The sequence below is a fragment of the Phocoena sinus genome, chromosome 1 (genome assembly GCF_008692025.1).
Source record: "Phocoena sinus isolate mPhoSin1 chromosome 1, mPhoSin1.pri, whole genome shotgun sequence".
Classification (NCBI taxonomy): Eukaryota; Metazoa; Chordata; class Mammalia; order Artiodactyla; family Phocoenidae; genus Phocoena; species Phocoena sinus.
This window is the reverse complement of record NC_045763.1, coordinates 102,312,998-102,330,073: the sequence shown is the minus strand read 5'-3', so window position 1 is coordinate 102,330,073 and position 17,076 is coordinate 102,312,998. Positions and strand designations below refer to the sequence as shown.

Sequence of the window (17,076 nt, the reverse complement as noted above, 5' to 3'; positions counted from 1 at the left end):
GAAGCCAGGGACCAGAGACTGGGCACCAGCAGTAGCAGGAGTGGTCGGAGGCAATGAGAAACTATTCTATTACCAGAAGTTCTAAAGGCAAAATGATTGGATTTTACACACGCCCTGAATGCGAAATCACAGTCTTTTTAAAAGATGGGATTAGCGGGTAGTTATCTCGCGCTGGGGGCGAGATCAGGTTCGTTTTGTTACGCAGAGTCTAAAGCTTCGCAATTTTAATTGGAGACTAGCGCCCACTTCCAGAATCTGTGAAAGAACTGCATTTAGTGCAAAGACCCTCGGGGCGCCGAGAACGAAGAATGATGGGGATACAGCAAGGAAGTGCAAAAAGAGAGAAGTTTAACGGAAGAAGGTGGAAGGTTAGGAGAGTAAAGCCGAGGTGGGAAACCAGTATCTTGCTCCCCGCCAAATCCTGCAGCCAGTTCCCTCCAAAAGTTTTAAAGGATTCCCCAACCAAATATCAGCGTCCTGGAGGAACCCAAAAGTCCCAACTCCTCTCCACTTTGCTGCCAGTCGGAGGCAAAACGGTAGAGCACGTGGGGACAGGAAGTTGAGATGTACCGCTGACTAGGGGAAACCACGACGTGACGTCAATTCCGACCAGAACAAAATGGCCGGGCAATTTCTAGCGAGCGCGCCATCAGAATTAACTTAGCAGGCGCCAAAGCTGATGCGCAGGCGACGTCATTACGTTAGCGTAGGCCGCAGGAGTATTTAAGTGAACCTGAGCCAGCGCAGAGTCGGAAAACTTCGGCGAACCTAAGAATGGCGGGTACGGGTTTGGTGGCCGGAGAGGTTGTGGTGGATGCGCTGCCGTATTTTGACCAAGGTTATGAAGCGCCTGGTGTGCGGGAAGCGGTAAGTTCGTGGTGTCTGTGTAACTGACTCAGCGCTCGCTGGCCCTTAGTGCTGGAAGAATCGCTTAACAATTTGCTGCCTCTACCCTGGCCTCTGTTCTCGTTCTTAGGCTGCGGCATTGGTGGAGGAAGAAACACGCAGATACCGACCTACCAAGAACTACCTGAGCTACCTGACAGCCCCGGATTATTCCGCTTTTGAAGTAAGATGTGATGTTTTGAGCCTAGCGTATGAACCAGGATCCTGTGAATCCTTATTTTGGATTGAGAGGCTTCGCCACGTAGAAGTGAATTTTAAATTCCAGCTTTAACTGTTACTTGCTTAGCTACTATTTACCCTGTTGTATAGGTATTGTCAGTCAGTTGAAAATAGCTACACAGATAAGCCTTCCCCGGGGTTCTTATTCTGAGAACCACGGAAGGACTTTGTGGGGCTCCGCGAACTGACCTAACAATGCAAAATTTAGTGTTACGTTTTTCCGAGATAGGTTTATTGCGTAAATTCTCAAAGGGATCCTCTTCTCTCTAATTAAGGACTACTGTAAAACAAGTGATCTAGGGTTTTAAAAATATATTTACAAAAGCCTAATTACCTAAGCCTCTGAGAACAACTGGAGGGCGGCCTTTGTATCAAAAGTCTTAAAATATTTACTGGGTGGGGCTTCCCTGGTGGCGCAGTGGTTGAGAGTCCGCCTGCCGATGCAGGGGACACGGGTTCGTGCCCCGGTCTGGGAGGATCCCACATGCCGCGGAGCGGCTGGGCCCGTGGGCCATGGCTGCTGAGCCTGCGCGTCCGGAGCCTGTGCTCCGCAACGGGAGGGGCCACCACAGTGAGAGGCCCGCATACCTCAAAAAAAAAAAAAAAAAAAAATTTACTGGGTGGACGTGAATGACTGTAGAGATAAATCATATCTAAGTGAACCATATCAAACCATTTAGCTATTTAGCCCTGAAGTGCACCCAAAATACTATTTAGGGTCTAATTAGCTGAATGAAATGTAAAATATCATTTCTAAGTTAATGGATTCTGTTAGGTGTTTTTTTCCCCCATTACAGTTAACCACTTATTTATGAAAGAATTCTGTTATTAAAACGCAGGATTTCCTATTGAAGTAACATGAAAAAAAATATTGGTTAAGTTTTAAGTAGGAGAGAGATGCTCCTATGGCATGCTGTTTTCCCATGCTTTTTGTAAATGATGTTGCCCAAATATAGATGTTATCACATTAAGAACTAAGGACAGTAATGGGTACTTATTAGCTTGATTTCTGAAAGTTTTAGATAACTGCATTCAGTCACAAACTTTTAAATACTTGAGCTAGTTTTCTTTTTACCTCTTTTAGATACAACCTGTTTCCTGTCTTTATAATTAGTATACTGATTAGTTAACACTTTCTAATAGTGGAAGCTAATAGTGTACTGGGTTCACTGTCTCAGTCCTAAAAACAGCTCTGTGAACTATATAACTGTATGTTTATTATCCCAATTTTTTAGATGGGAAAACTGCAGGTTAGGCTAACTAATTGGCCCAAGACCTTAAGCACTCCTCAAACTGCCTTTGAACTGCTCTTTCATTAATTCATTTAACAACTATTTCTGAAAATCGATTCTATTCGAGTTATTGGGGAACAGGAGTTTAAATTCTAGAGTGTGGAGACAGATAAATCAGAAAATATCAGATTATTGATAAAGCTATACAGAGAATTAAAGTAAGGATGTGATATAGAGTGCCTGGGTTACTGCTTTAGATAGGATGGCTGAGGAAGGCCTGTCTAAGCTGAGAATGAGAATGCTCTATGAGCAGGGATCTTTTTTGTCTTCTTCAGCACTGTATTTTCATCACCTAAAACAGTGTTTGGCACACGGAACCCAGATATTTATCACTGAATGTATGAAGAGTGCCTGAGGCAGTTTAATGAATGCTTAATGTGTGCAGCTCATGCCTGGAGTTCTTCTTATGACTTAGCCCTGTGAGAATTGGCTCATTCTTTGAAGAGAGTTGAGTTAAAATTCCAGATCTGTCACTTACTAGCCATGTGGTGTTACGTGGCTGAAGATTGGCTTGTACTATATTTTTGTAGTTTCTGTCTTACCTAATTGTTAGTTTTTACTCTGTCACTGTGCATAGCCTTCTAGCTAGAATGCCTTAGTTTCTGCAGGAAACTAAGTAACCACATTTTCTTAGAGTTGTGTGAAACTCAGTAATAGTCCAAAAAAAAGTCTTTCTCCAATGAAGACATGCTTAATGCACAATTTTTAAGCAAGGAATGTGACCTCTGGTAGGTCTTTTTTGCCTGCTCTTTAGTCTAAGTGGAATAGGATGTTGACCAAAACACTGGACTTAAAGAGGTAGAGCTATACCACATTTTTTTAAAAATAGTAAAATTGTTAGAGCAAACAGCAGAACCAGGTCCTTTTGTCCCTGCCCCTGTTACTCCTTTGCAAAGAGTAAAGTGAAAAGAGCAGCCAGGATCAAAAAGAAGGTATAGGTTTAGGCTCATAGCGCTAAAGCAAATTATTTTATGTCCCACGTCCTCTTCTCTCTTCCCATGCCCCCAGTGAATACTTAGATCCATAGTTCTCAACACTGGCTTGACTTTACAATCAACTGGTGAGTTGAAAGCAAAAGTTATAATCACGTCCTGTAGTGGGGGAGAGGAGTGATAATGTGAATTGTATTGGAATTGTTTTCGAAACTCCCATTTGATTCTAAATGTGTGCTGGACTGAGAACCTCTGATTTAGGATTAATCCTTTTCTCTGAGGGCCCCTTTACATATGAAGTGTGTGTGTGCCTGTGCACTTCTCCAGATTGTAGAGAGCACTGACTGCAGAGAAGACCTGGGGGGAAGGGAAATGATCCGTTAATAATGGATAGTAATACAGTTTGTTGATATGATTTTGGAAATAATTCTTTCTTCAATTTACACATCAGACCGACATAATGAGAAATGAATTTGAAAGATTGGCTGCTCGACAACCAATTGAATTGCTCAGTATGAAACGGTAAGTCCTATTTCTGGGTTCAGCTGACCTCAAATCATTGTTTAATTTTAATTTATTAGTAAAACTGCTGTAGCCATGTTAAAATAAATGTGGAAGAGAAAAAATTCTTGTCTGTTTTTATGCATTTATGTTTTTTCATGTAATAGTTATAATAGTGGTTCATATAATCTTGTGTTAATGTTCAAAAATATTCTTTGCACCATTATTTAAAAATGCAAACTATTTTAAAATCCAATAACAGGGGAATGGTAAATTGTAACTAAGTTCATGTTTAAGAATTCCCGAGGAAAGGTTCCTGATTAGACATGTAGTGCTTCGCTCTTACACAGGCAACATTAGTAAACTCAGAGTACCTGCATAGTTTGACTTTGGTTCTACTGTCTCCCTTCCCATACCACTTTACTACAAAACTGTTTCAGGAAAAAAACCAAAACACCCTTTTGTTACTTTCACTAAATTGGAGAATTGGGTTGCTTAACATCTGAGGTCCCCTTCAGCTCTAAGGAAACTATGAAATTATGAGAACCAGTAACTAATCTGGCAGAGCAGAGAGGGCCACATGAACAATAGGGTTATCCTGTCAGCATATGTACAGATTTAAAGAGGGATTTTAGTCTATAGAACCGAAGGACCAGATTTTTTTCTTTTCTTGTGCTCCATTTCCTATCTGGCTTGAATGATAAAGGCAGGAAAACTCCTAGGACTCCTCAGTTCTGTTTCCAGGTGCTTCTGCTCTAAAGATTTTCATGATAGTAACTCCTTCATAACAGTATATTTTGAACCCATAAGTAGGTCATGATCCTTTAAGCAGTAGATTGTGAAGTAAGTTTAGTAAGACACCACAGCACTTTTTTAAGGAAGTAGGATAGAAAATATCAGAATGCATTGCATGTAAAGGTAAGTTTTGTTTTGTGAAACTTGTGTTCAGCTGTGTGTATTTGTGTACTGGATCACAGTGTAAAATATTTCTTACTGTGGGTTATGATTAGAAGTTCCCAAAATGCTGCATTCATGATGCATGTGTAAAGCTTGTTTTTTTTTTTTTTTTTTTTTTTTTTAAACAAAATGGTTTATCACTTCTTAATCCCAGTTGCATATCCCTCAATTTTTCATAGGAATGATTTGGAGTTTTTACAATACCTAGTAAAAATAACAAAATGGAAATTAGAAGTTAGTTTGTAGTAACTCAGTAATGAGCTGAGATTTATGAAGAGTGTATGTTGCTGGCTATGTTGGCAGTGTTGAAGGACTGGGTACTATGAAGACAAAGAAAAGGCTGAATTCAAAATGTAAAAATTATTATACCCCTTTGCCATTTTTTCTCTAGAGGGGTGTAGGTACATGGGTGGGATGGTGGATGGATGTAGGTGCATATTTTTTTCTATCCTTTTTTCCCTTAATGTATTACAAACATCTTAATGTTTTAACTATTCTTTAATAACATTTAATAGCTAATATAACAGTACATTATATGAATGCACAGTGTAGCTTATTGAATTGTTCATTAAAGTGAACAATTTTTTGTTACTGTGTATAATGATGCTAAATCTTATTGGTAAATTGATTGTTACTTAGGATAAATAGATTTCTTATTATTGCAAGGTCGGCATCTTATCTTCAGTCTTCTGTAGTTTTTACAGTGTGTGTAGACCCATGAGGCATTCTGTTGGGAGGAGAAAGAAAGGTTTGGAGGAATATGTGGTTTTATTTCATTGTTGTTTAATTTCAGATATGAACTTCCAGCCCCTTCCTCGGGTCAGAAAAATGACATTACTGCGTGGCAAGAATGCGTAAACAATTCTATGGCCCAGTTAGAGCATCAAGCGGTTCGAATTGAGAATCTGGAACTAATGTCACAGCATGGATGCAATGCCTGGAAAGTGTATAATGAGTAAGAAGCCTTTTTCGTTTCTTTTAAACCCATGCCACCTTTAGTCTTGTTTTTTTTTTTAACATCTTTATTGGAGTATAATTGCTTTACAATGGTGTGTTACTTTCTGCTTTATAACAGAGTGAATCAGTTATACATATACATTTGTTCCCATATCTCTTCCCTCTTGTATCTCCCTCCCTGCCACCCTCCCTGTCCCACCCCTCTAGGTGGTCACAAAGCACCGAGCTGATCTCGCTGTGCTATGCGACTGCTTCCCACTAGCTAGCTATTTTACGTTTGGTAGTGTATATATGTCCATGCCACTCTCTCACTTTATCACAGCTTACCCTTCCCCCTCCCCATATCCTCAAGTCCATTCTCTAGTAGGTCTGTGTCTTTATTCCTGTCTTACCCCTAGGTCCTTCATGACCTTTTTTTTTTTTTCTTAGATTCCATATATATGTGTTAGCATACGGTATTTGTTTTTCTCTTTCTGACTTACTTCACTCTGTATGACAGACTCTGCGTCCATCCACCTCACTACAAATAACTCAATTTCGTTTCTTTTTATGGCTGAGTAATATTCCATTGTATATATGTGCCACATCTTCTTTATCCATTCATCTGATGATGGACGCTTAGGTTGCTTCCATGTCCTGGCTATTGTAAATAGAGCTGCAGTGAACATTGTGGTACATGACTCTTTTTGAATTATGGTTTTCTCAGGGTATATGCCCAGTAGTGGGTCACATGTGCTGCTTAAAATTCAGGGCAAAGCATCTTGGGTGTTTTTAAACTAGGTTGATCCTCGGGACCCACAGTCTCATCATGTTTCTCACAGAGGACAGCAGAGGGTACAGGCGGTGGCTCGGCCGGTTGGCGATCTCCCAACAGCTGGGTCTCCAGCAATGTGAAGCTTTTGTTTGGGTTTTCCCCCTCCTTTTAGTGTTGCTTAATTTTTTAATTTCTTGTCTTCCTTTCCCCCCCTTTTTTTTTAAAAATTTAAACAATTAAGACTTCAGAAGAACAGGAAGCTATGCTGTGGACAGGCACCAGTTTCTTTAAAGAAACTCAATATGGACAAAGCATATGTATAAATTTCATTTTTATAAGGGGTTAGGGAGCTATTTTGTTTTTGTCCTTTATTTTTCCTGTCTTCTTTCTTTTACCCATCTCTTAGTTCTGCTTATAACACCTCACTTCCCCAGAGAAGGCCTGCCCCTCTGTGGAGAATTTGGGGATTTCTTCTGGAATGGGGGGCATGAAGCCAGAAGGAGGCCTCTGTGCTGCCTCCCCACCAGGTGCAGGAACTGCTGGACTCCCTGGTGGCCTGCTCCTGGCTGGCCCTTGGGCCTTGGAGATGATAGAGGCCAAGAACCACCTGAAAGGGGAGGACCAGGGCTTGGCCAGGAGAACTCGAGAAAGAAGATCTGTATTTTGGGTTTGTCCTCTTTTAGCAGTTGGAAGCCCAGGGCCACACCAGGACTTAAGAGGGAATCCATTCCTTCTACTGCCCTTTAAAACCAGGAGTTCTGAGGTGAGGAGGGACAGAGGGTGATCATCTCATACTGCCTGGCGTTTGAACGGCCAGCCCACCCCAGCTCTACAAGCCTACCTTTCTGTTAGTGATCTTCCTCCCAGAGGATGATTCCCAGAAAAAAGTGTGTGCCAAACCTCTGCCTGGGACACAGCTGGGTCTTCGGCGGGCATCTGTCACTCCTGTGAGCTCAGCACCCATCACCTCCTGCCTCCTGCATCATCGTCTTCCCAGATGTACCTGCCAGATGTCCAGGTCGTCAGACACTGCCTGAGTCACCAAGACCCAGTTGTGACCATTGCCATAAGAACAGGGTGTCCTGAACCGGCTGCCACTGTCATCTCCTCACAGTGAGGGGTGTGCCCTGTGTGCCGGCCCCATGGTGTCACGTATGGTGACAGTGTCGACCATCATCTCCCTCACTGCAGGGGCTTGCTGTTAGGGGCTACCCTCAGTGTAAATGTGTCTGATGGGAAAGGATGGACCTGGCTGACGGGGTGGACCATGGCCATTAGGTGCCTGTGGGCTTGTTGGCTGTGACCCTGTGATCCTACCTCCATTGTCTGTCTGTAGCCTTTCTTCCGCTCTCCAACGACTCTTGGCAGCCTCCCTACTCCTGGGCTTCTGAAGTGGGGTGTCCTCTCCCCTTGCCAGGAGAAGGAGAGCTGTCCCTGTTGCCCCTCACCTGGCTTCTAACCCCATTACAGCAAAGCAAGGAAGGGAAAAGGAATTCTTCTTTTGTGTTTAGTTGTTTTTGTTTGTTTTCTCTAAACCAGCATAGGATGGATAGGGGAGATGTTGGAGGGCATTTAAGTTGGTATGTGACCAAGGAGGGCTTCCCCCCCAGAGCTGCAGCCCTTCAGCCCTGGGAGTTTAGGAGAGACCAGCACAGCATCAGCCCAGACTTGCAAACTCAGCAATATGTTTGCTCACATTCTTTCCACCTTTTCTCAAGTCTTCTTCCTCCTCCTGGGCAGATGGCTAGCTGTGCTTAGCAGGGCAGCAGGAGGTGACCAGTCCCCTCCCTCCCCTCCCTCAGCTGAAATTCTTTGTCATCATCTGTCTCTTGTCTCTTCGCTCTGACTTCTCAGACAACCTAGAGTCTACTCTAAGGTGCAGCTGGGAGAGCACATCCCCTAACTGCAGTGCGCACCCCTTCTCTGCCCCACCTCCCCGCCTTCCCTCAGGGCAGCTGTCTGTCTGCCCATGAGCACATGGGAAAAACAGTCCCCGGACTTGGCACCCTCACATTTCCCTGGCCACAGCCCACACTCTGAAGTCCTAGTGAGGGTTCAAGCCTAACAGTTTATTTACCTTTTGCTTATCCTTCCCTTCCGCCCTCCCCAGGTCTCTTAGCTCTGACTAAGGTCTTGGAACTGTAGGTCACAGGTGGCTATACCTTTCAGGTGAGGTGGGTAGCCTCCACGTACCCTTGTCTTGCAGGACTCCTAGCCCGTCCTTGCTCGGTGGCAGGACCTCCTTCCCTAGCTCCTGAGGCCCCGCTTGTTAGCCCCAAGTGCCTGTCTCTCTTCTCCCTTCCCTGTTCTCCACTTCATCCACCTCGGACACCCAGCAGCCGGGTGGAAGTCAGCCCGAAGTCAAGGCTGGCTCTGCCCAGTCGGCAGACTAGCCTCAGTTAGGCCCAGGTAGCTGTCCTCTCCCTTAGCCACTCTTCACCTCTTCCCACTGGAGTCAGCCTTGTCGTCTCTTCCTGCCTTTTACCTGCGTCTCGGGCCTGGCAGCCACCCTGGGGAGCATCATCTCAGCGCCACCAATTTGTTAGTCCTGTCCAAGTTCTAGGAGTTTCCAACCCTTAAAATAGCAGTCAGTTATTCTTGTCTCCTGGGATCTGTGAGAAGGATAGCCTTTGGAGGGAGGATCTGGGCCTCAGCCCTACAGATCTGAGCTCCATTCCCCCTCAGTGAGAGGAATCAGCAAGACAGATCATAGTGCCTTATTCCATTGCCCTCCCCGCCCGACTGCCTGGCTCAGTTGGCAGTACAAGGCTTCTTTCTCCCTCTTGGTGTTCATCTGCCACTTAAACTCTCACCCCCTGCCCACAGATAGCCTCGTGGGAGGATGAATGCCCCAGTCTTTGCCCCATCCTTTCCTAAGAGCTGCAGCCAGGCACGTGACCCCCAGCCACCACAGGGCGCTCACTAGCAGCTTCTGCTGAGGACAGGGCTGTGCTGCAGACAGGTGCACTCTCGGCCACCTCCTCCCCAGCAGGTCCCGCCTCTTACCTCCAGCCGGGAGGATGCAGTCTTTTCCTTGGAGACCAGCTCCATCTGACCCCGTCCTGGGCACCGGGACTAAGGTTGCAGGCCTTAGCACCCTCTCATCCCAGAGGCAGGGACAAGAGAATGGAATTCTCTCCTCTCACCCACGTGTGGTTCGTGCCCCCATGGCTGCCTTTCTGAGGGAGTGTATTAAATGTTTACTTAAGAAATACCGTGTTTACAGCTGGAGGAGAAACGTGCCCAATGCTGGGTGGAGATTTGACTCTGGATGGCGCCTGGCTCCTTTATGGCACTGCCAGTGGTGACCCCGGAGCAAATGAAGGCAGGGGACCGGGGCACAGGCCCTGCACCCCCTCTGCCCCCGACCCTGCAGTGCTAAGACCACTCACCAGTCTTGTTTTTTTAATGTGGGAAGTAGAGTAGGAGAAGTGGGATAAAAATAGTATAGCTGGACTTTCACTTGGGGTCATGTCCTAGAACTACAACCCATATGAAAGGCTTTGAGACCCATCTCAAAGTTTAAGGGGATGTAAACCTAACACATTTGTTGTGTAATATTGCAATAATGAGTTCTGAGGTCTGATTTACAAATCACAGCTTGGTAGAATGTAATCCTTAATGTGGGGGGTTGCTTATACAGTTAGCTCTCATTATTGCATGTTGTGCTTTATAAAGTGGCCTTGGATACTGAATTAACAAATACTGAACCATTTCTCCTAGGAGAAATATGTACATATGTATATATACACATCTCAGATAGATTATAATCTTAAATCCTTTAAAACAGCTCATCCTGGCAGATTCTATATTTCTTTATTTTATAAAAGAAAAGATAAAGTTCAGAAGTGTTAAGTAACTTGCCAGAGTTGGAAATCAAACTCTATCCTTTGGTCATCCCTGCATGAGACCTGAAACAAGAAGGTGGAGTATCTCCTTGTTCCAATGCAGCTGGAAATGTGCGTGCCCAGCAACTAAAATTTTTTGCTGCTCTGAGCATGTCCATGAATGATCACAAAACACTGCAGGTATTGATTTTGGGGTTACACATAAATTTGAGTGAGTAGGCAAATTCACATATACAGAATCTGCAAATGATGAGAATTGACTGTAAGTAGAGAATTAACACCAGAAATAAAAGTGCCACGAGCTCCTGTTTCTGTTCCATATAACTAGCTTTAGCTTTAGTTATCTATTTAGGGTTCAGTTTCCAACTTGTAAAACTCAGTGGTTAGATGAGCTCCATGGCTCCTTTGAGCCCTAAAATCCCGAGTCTCTTTTAAGGCGAAAAGGCCATTGAACTACACAACTGTGCATAAAACTATTTGTTAGAGTATGATTCCTGAAACAGTAAAGCAAAATCACAGAATAATAAGTACCTTTTCTCAAGTTTTCAGAATCATGTTTAAATGTCTATTGGCCACATAAGGATCTTTGGGCAAAATCCAGAATTTAAGAAACTGCAGAACAAACAATTCAGTTTCTGTTGTGAATATGTTGCAAGGAGAATAAAGGGAAAATGGGGTTGGGATGATTAAGAAATTTGAGAACAAATCAATCCCCAAAATGTGTATTTCACAAAGTGGAAAAATGTGATCTTTGTCCTCGGGAAGCTTTATCTAGTTGAGGAGGCAAGATATTCTAGGCCAGATAACTAGTAGTTCATTTTTGGCAGTATGGGGCAAGTGCTGCATTGTGTGTTGTGGTCCATAAACTACAGAGATCCAGAGAAAGGGACATTAAGGATTAGGACCATTATAAAAGAGTGAGATTAGGGAATGGGGGTGGGGGTTATTAAAGTATAGTTGATTTTTGTGTTAGTTTGAGGTATACAGCATAGTGATTTAGTATTTTTGCAGATTATACTGTAGGTTATTACAAGATAACAGGTATAATTCCCTGTGCTATACAGTATATCCTTGTTGCTTATCTATTTTATATATAGTAGTTTGTATCTGTTAATCCCATACCCCTAATTTGTCCCTACTCCCCTTCTCTCTCACCTTCGCTAACCACAAGTTTGTTTTCTATCTGTGAGTCTGTTTCTGTTTTGCATGAATTTTCATTTGTATTATTTTTTAGATTCCGCATATAAGTGACATCCTACAGTATTTGTCTCTGTCCAATTTATTTATGTCACTAAGCATAATGTTCTCTAGGGCCATCCACATTGCTGCATATGGCAGTATTTCTTTTTTATGACTAATATTCCATTGTATATGTGTATATATGCATCATATCTTAATACAGTCATCTGTTGATGGACATTTGAGTTGCTTCCATGTCTTGGCTATTGTAAATAGTGCTGCTGTGAACATTGGGGTGCGTGTATCTTTTCAAATTAGAGTTTTCATTTTTTCCGGATATATACCCGGGAGTGGAATTGCTGTATCATATGGTAGTTCTATTTTTAGTGGGTTTTTTTTAGGACCCTCCATATTATTTTCCATAGTAGCTGCACCAATTTCATTCCCACCAACAGTGTACAGGGGTTCCAGAAAAGGGTGAGATTTGGATGTTTAAAGGAGAGCGAGAACATTCCAGGAATGGAGGAGAACATAGGTGAGGGGATGGGGGGTGGGGAGGAGGCATTAAATTGAAGAGAGCATTGCTTTCATCTTGCCTAGAAACCTTTAATAATTTTCCCTTACCTACAAGGTAAGGTCCAGGCTATTTAACATGATATTCAAAGCAAAAGGCTATACCTCAGCTGTAGACTTTCACTCCACCCAAACTAGTCCTCTCCTTGGTGATTATCATAAACTCTGCCTCCGAACCTTTACTCAGGCCTTATCTCCACCTGGAATACCTTTAACTATTCTACCCAAATTCAACTTATTGAAGGCCCAACTTTAATCTGTTTCCTTTTCTTCCCTGATTAAAATTCTGCCTCTGGTACTGTCTCTCTCTTCTGAGTAACTATACAAATTATTATGCACATCACTTGTTGTACACTTAATTACATAACACTTTATAGTGTTGGTCATTCTCTTGCACATATTTTGTCTCCTCCAAACCCAATGGATGCTTCTCCAGAGGAGCTGTACTGTATTTTCTTTCTCCGTGATAGGATTTGAGGGTGTCAAACATGCTAGGCAGAAAGCTTTTAGCTCTAAGGTCTTGGTGCCGAGCTTCTTTAAATAAAATAGTATTTCATTAATAAGGAGAGAATTCTGTACTTGAAACTGAAGGGAAACCTTCAAGGTCAGCCCCTAATTTTACAAATAAACAGACTTAGCCCAAGTGATGTCAGGTGACTCGTCAAAGGAAACATAGCTATTTAGGGCAGAGCTGGGACTAGAAGCCAAGTCTTCTGACTCCCATGATGCAGTGTGATCAGTTTCAGCATTCAGAGTACTTGAGGAGAGACCTGTGTACTTAAGAGGGAGGCTGGAAGAAGGGAGAAGACCACAAACTGGGCTTTCAGGAAGAGGTGGTTCAAAAGAAAGCTCCCTATTAATGGTTGGAGGTCAGGAATAGAGTACTAAGCTTTATTGTCCTCAGCATGGAATGAGTGTCAAAGTCAGGGAAATTGGGATGAGCTAAAGGAAAGCTGGAGAGGCACCACTTTTTGAAGACCAAATCTCTAGAGAATTGGAGTTAGTTATAGGAAATCAGTCAGTGGAGATAGGAGAATAACTCAGAAGGGCAGCAGGAAATTTGAGTCACAAAAGCTGGGAAACAATACTGGATCTAGAGCAAGAGCATAGTAGGGCCAATGTGGTTGAAATGGACTCTACTGCCTTAAGAGGAAATTGATATGGTATGTAAATTATATCTCAGTAAAGCTGTTATTTAGGAAAAGATAGATTTTGAACTTTACCCTTGAATCACTTCTCTAATGATAATAATCACATGGAACTCTGTATGGCTCAGCTTCTCCCCTCTGCTCATTAGAGCTGACTTGGACTGGAATCTGAATCTATAGCCTTCCACAACAGTTTTTTTCTTCTCTAGCTAGCAGTAGACGGGAGAGTGACAAGATAAATGTAGGTAAAGAAATAAAGAGATAAAAGGGAGTGTAAATGAGTGCACTCATCAGATACTTCCCATCTTGTCTATGAAAAGACAATAACAGTTTAAGAAGTGATATAAGTACACAAAATCAGAATATCAGTAAATGGTTTGGGCTCAAGAGTTTAAAAGACCTGAAGTAGAATTCACCTCTGACACTTAACCATGTTACCTTGACCAACTTACTTTATCTTTCTTAGTGTCCTAACATGTGAAATAGAGATAATCATACCTACCTCAAAGAATTCTTATGAGAATTAAATTAGTTTTATAGAGTGTCTGACATGGTGTTTGGCACAGAGAGCTAAATTAATATTAACTATTTTTAGCAGAAAAACTTGACCTTGTATCAACTAGATAGTACACTTTTAGTTGGTACTATGTGATTTTAATGTACATTAATCTGATTTTCTTTTTCTTTTTTAGAAATCTAGTTCATATGATTGAACATGCACAGAAAGAGCTCCAGAAGTTAAGGTAAATTGTTTTTCTTCTTATTTTATAATAAAGTTGAGGTGAATCTTAATAAATAGAATGAGAAGAAAAAGGAACCATTGGACTATAGTCATATGAGAGTAAATAATTGATGATCCACTGTGTCCAGTGTCTAGTGTTGGGTTTGCCCTACCTGAGGGGAGGAGAAATAGACCTGAGGTCTGAAAACATCTCTACCAGGTCATTTGCAGTTTGCAAGTCTGCAGACATTGAAAAGGTACTTTTAGAAGGGGAAGAGTTGTAGAATAACATGTATAATCTGATTTATGTTAAAAACACAAGCAAACAAAACACCCTAATCTATACATGCACATACATATACAGGAAAGAATCTGGAAAGACACTCATCAAAACCTGAACAGAAGTTATCAGGGAGAAGGAGAAGCACATGGGAGGAGGGACTTTGGATTTTTAATCTGTTTGTGTGCATGCTTGTGTGTGTGTATTTAATTCTTCACCATGAGCATGTTTTATGAAATTTGTAATTGAAAAATAATGAGAAGAAAGTTAAAAAAAAAAAAAGTAAGTTATTTCCTGGAATTAGTCTATGACTATATATGTGTATATATATACACATACATATATCTGTTCTTCTCAAAGGATTAAAAATGTATTAGTTACAGATTTTTCTGCTGATTTTAGTCTTATTTTAGAATGTAGGTGGGTTGTATAAATAATTTTTTTTACAGGAAACATATTCAAGACTTAAACTGGCAGCGAAAGAACATGCAACTCACAGCTGGATCTAAATTAAGAGAAATGGAGTCAACGTGAGTATCTACAATCCCATCACCTTTTAAATTGCTTAGCACATTTTAAGATCAAGATTCAACAACATAATTCAAACAGTATTCAAATGGGGTGCCACAGGTGTCACAGAAATGCTGTTTTCTGAATCCCACTCTTCACTGCCTCTTCCTCTTTCTGAAGGATGGGCTCGGAAGGAAATGAGAGTTATAAACAAAAACTGGACCATTGCTAATTTATTCTGATCTTAGAGCACCCTGTTTTCTGCCCAGTACTTCTGCTCTGAATAGGATTTTACCTATATTCTCCTTTTAAAAGGAAAAACGTCTATTTTTTAACTCTTGCAGGAGGGAGATTCCATACTTTCTTGATAATTTTATGTGTCTCAGGGGTTTTTTCCCTTTGTTTTTATATATATATATATATATATTTTTTTTTTTTTTTTTTTTGTACGCTGGCTTCTCACTGTTGTGGCCTCTCCCGTTGCGGAGCACAGACTCCAGATGCGCAGGCTCACCGGCCATGGCTCACAGGCCCAGCCGCTCCGCGGCATGTGGGATCTTCCCGGACCGGGGCACGAACCCGTGTCCCCTGCATTGGCAGGCGGACTCTCAACCACTGCACCACCAGGGAAGCCCCATATATATATATTTTAATGTTGTTCTTCATGTATTCAAATAAGTTTGTACAAATCTCTGAATATAGTCATGATTTTTTTTATCATTTCTTTTCATTTTTGATTTGTTCTTTCCCTAACCCCCCTGCCTCCATCACCCACATCATTGTCCTTGTTCCACCTTCCCCTCATCCTCTAAGTACCCCATGTTATCAGTCTATTATGCATCTTTCCACACTGTTCTTCAAACTAATATAAATCTTCTACATGTACATGTGTGTTTCTTTTCATTTGTCCTAGAGATTTTTTTCTGGGGGAAGGGGAAGATTCCTTGAATCTATGGAATTTTATCTTAGCAGTTGTAGGAATTTCTTCATCATTTTTCTTTATTGCCTCTGCCCTATTTTCTCTCCTTTTTTTGTTAATCCAATTAACTACCAACTTCAATCACTCTTTCATATCTCTTCAACTCTTTCTAATTTGTTCTTTTCTAAATTAAACTCTTTATTTTGAGGTAACTGTAGATTCACATGCAATTTTAAGAAGTAATACAGAGGTCCTATACACCCTTTACTCACTTTCCCGCCTAATTACACCTCAGTTTTTGAAAATGTAAAGCTAATAGTGAAGGTTAGTGTTATGACCCTGGCTGAAAATATATATACTATAAAAATCTTATAAGGGAAAGTTCACATTAAGTAATTTTCCCCCCTTTTTTCTTTTCTAGTTGGGTATCCCTGGTCAGTAAGAATTATGAGATTGAAAGAACTATTGTACAATTAGAAAATGAACTCTTTCAAATGAAGCAGCAACATGGAGAGGCAAACAAAGAAAACATACGGCAAGATTTCTGAAAAAGACTAATCTGGTGGGTAGAAAGGAAGGCATGTTGGGCTTTCACAGAAGATCAGACATCTGAACTGTGAAAAACAACAGCATCTTACGGTAATCATCAGTGGTTAAATGTTTAGAAAGCATAGAATGTGGACTGTTATATTCTGTTTGTACATTTCAGCAAAATAAAAAATTTCAACATGGTGACTTGTTTTGTCTTGTGTTTTTGCCATTTAAAAAAAGAACTTTAGACTTTCAAAATAAGTATGACTTTATAATAATGTTCGTAGAATTAATTTTGAGTCACCAGGACCATATTTTGTACCCAAGAGATCTTTATTGAAAGTTTTCAACATGTACAAGAAGTTGGAAACTTTTGATTTATAAGTATTTCAAATAAAGAGGTAGTTGGACTTACTTGCTGGTCCAGTAGTTAAGACTCCGTGCTTCCGATGCAGGGAACACGGGTTCGATCACTGGTCGGGGAAGTTTGCATGCTGCTCAGTACGGCCAAAATAAAATGAAAGAGGTAGTTCTAAACGACTTCTTAATTACCAAACAAGACTAAAGAAATACAATGGCTCCATATATGTCATCTATGATGATGATCGTCGTCATAAGTAATACATAAAGCTTAGTATGTGCTGAGCACTGTTCCAAGCACTTTAGGTAGATGAACTAAACTTACATGAATAGAAAAATAATTGGCTCCTCACAAAAACCTATGGAATTACATACTGTTGTTCCCATACACAAACTGTAACAGGTGCTGATTAATTTGCCGAAGTTTTATTAGCTAGAAAGCATCATCCAAATTTTGAACCCAGTAGTCTAGCATCATGGTTGTGCTCT

General features: G+C 41.4%; 1 protein-coding gene across 1 annotated transcript; it reads left to right on the top strand.

Moving 5' to 3' along the window:
- The first annotated feature begins 595 nt into the window (after positions 1-595).
- Positions 596-16,431, top strand: BCAS2 (BCAS2 pre-mRNA processing factor). The gene is made up of 7 exons (XM_032612490.1): positions 596-867; positions 977-1,069; positions 3,801-3,871; positions 5,601-5,762; positions 13,959-14,009; positions 14,717-14,797; positions 16,118-16,431. Exons 1-7 carry the CDS (start codon positions 775-777, stop codon positions 16,242-16,244), a joined length of 678 nt encoding a protein of 225 aa, XP_032468381.1. The 5' UTR covers positions 596-774; the 3' UTR covers positions 16,245-16,431.
- Positions 16,432-17,076: the final 645 nt, after the last annotated feature.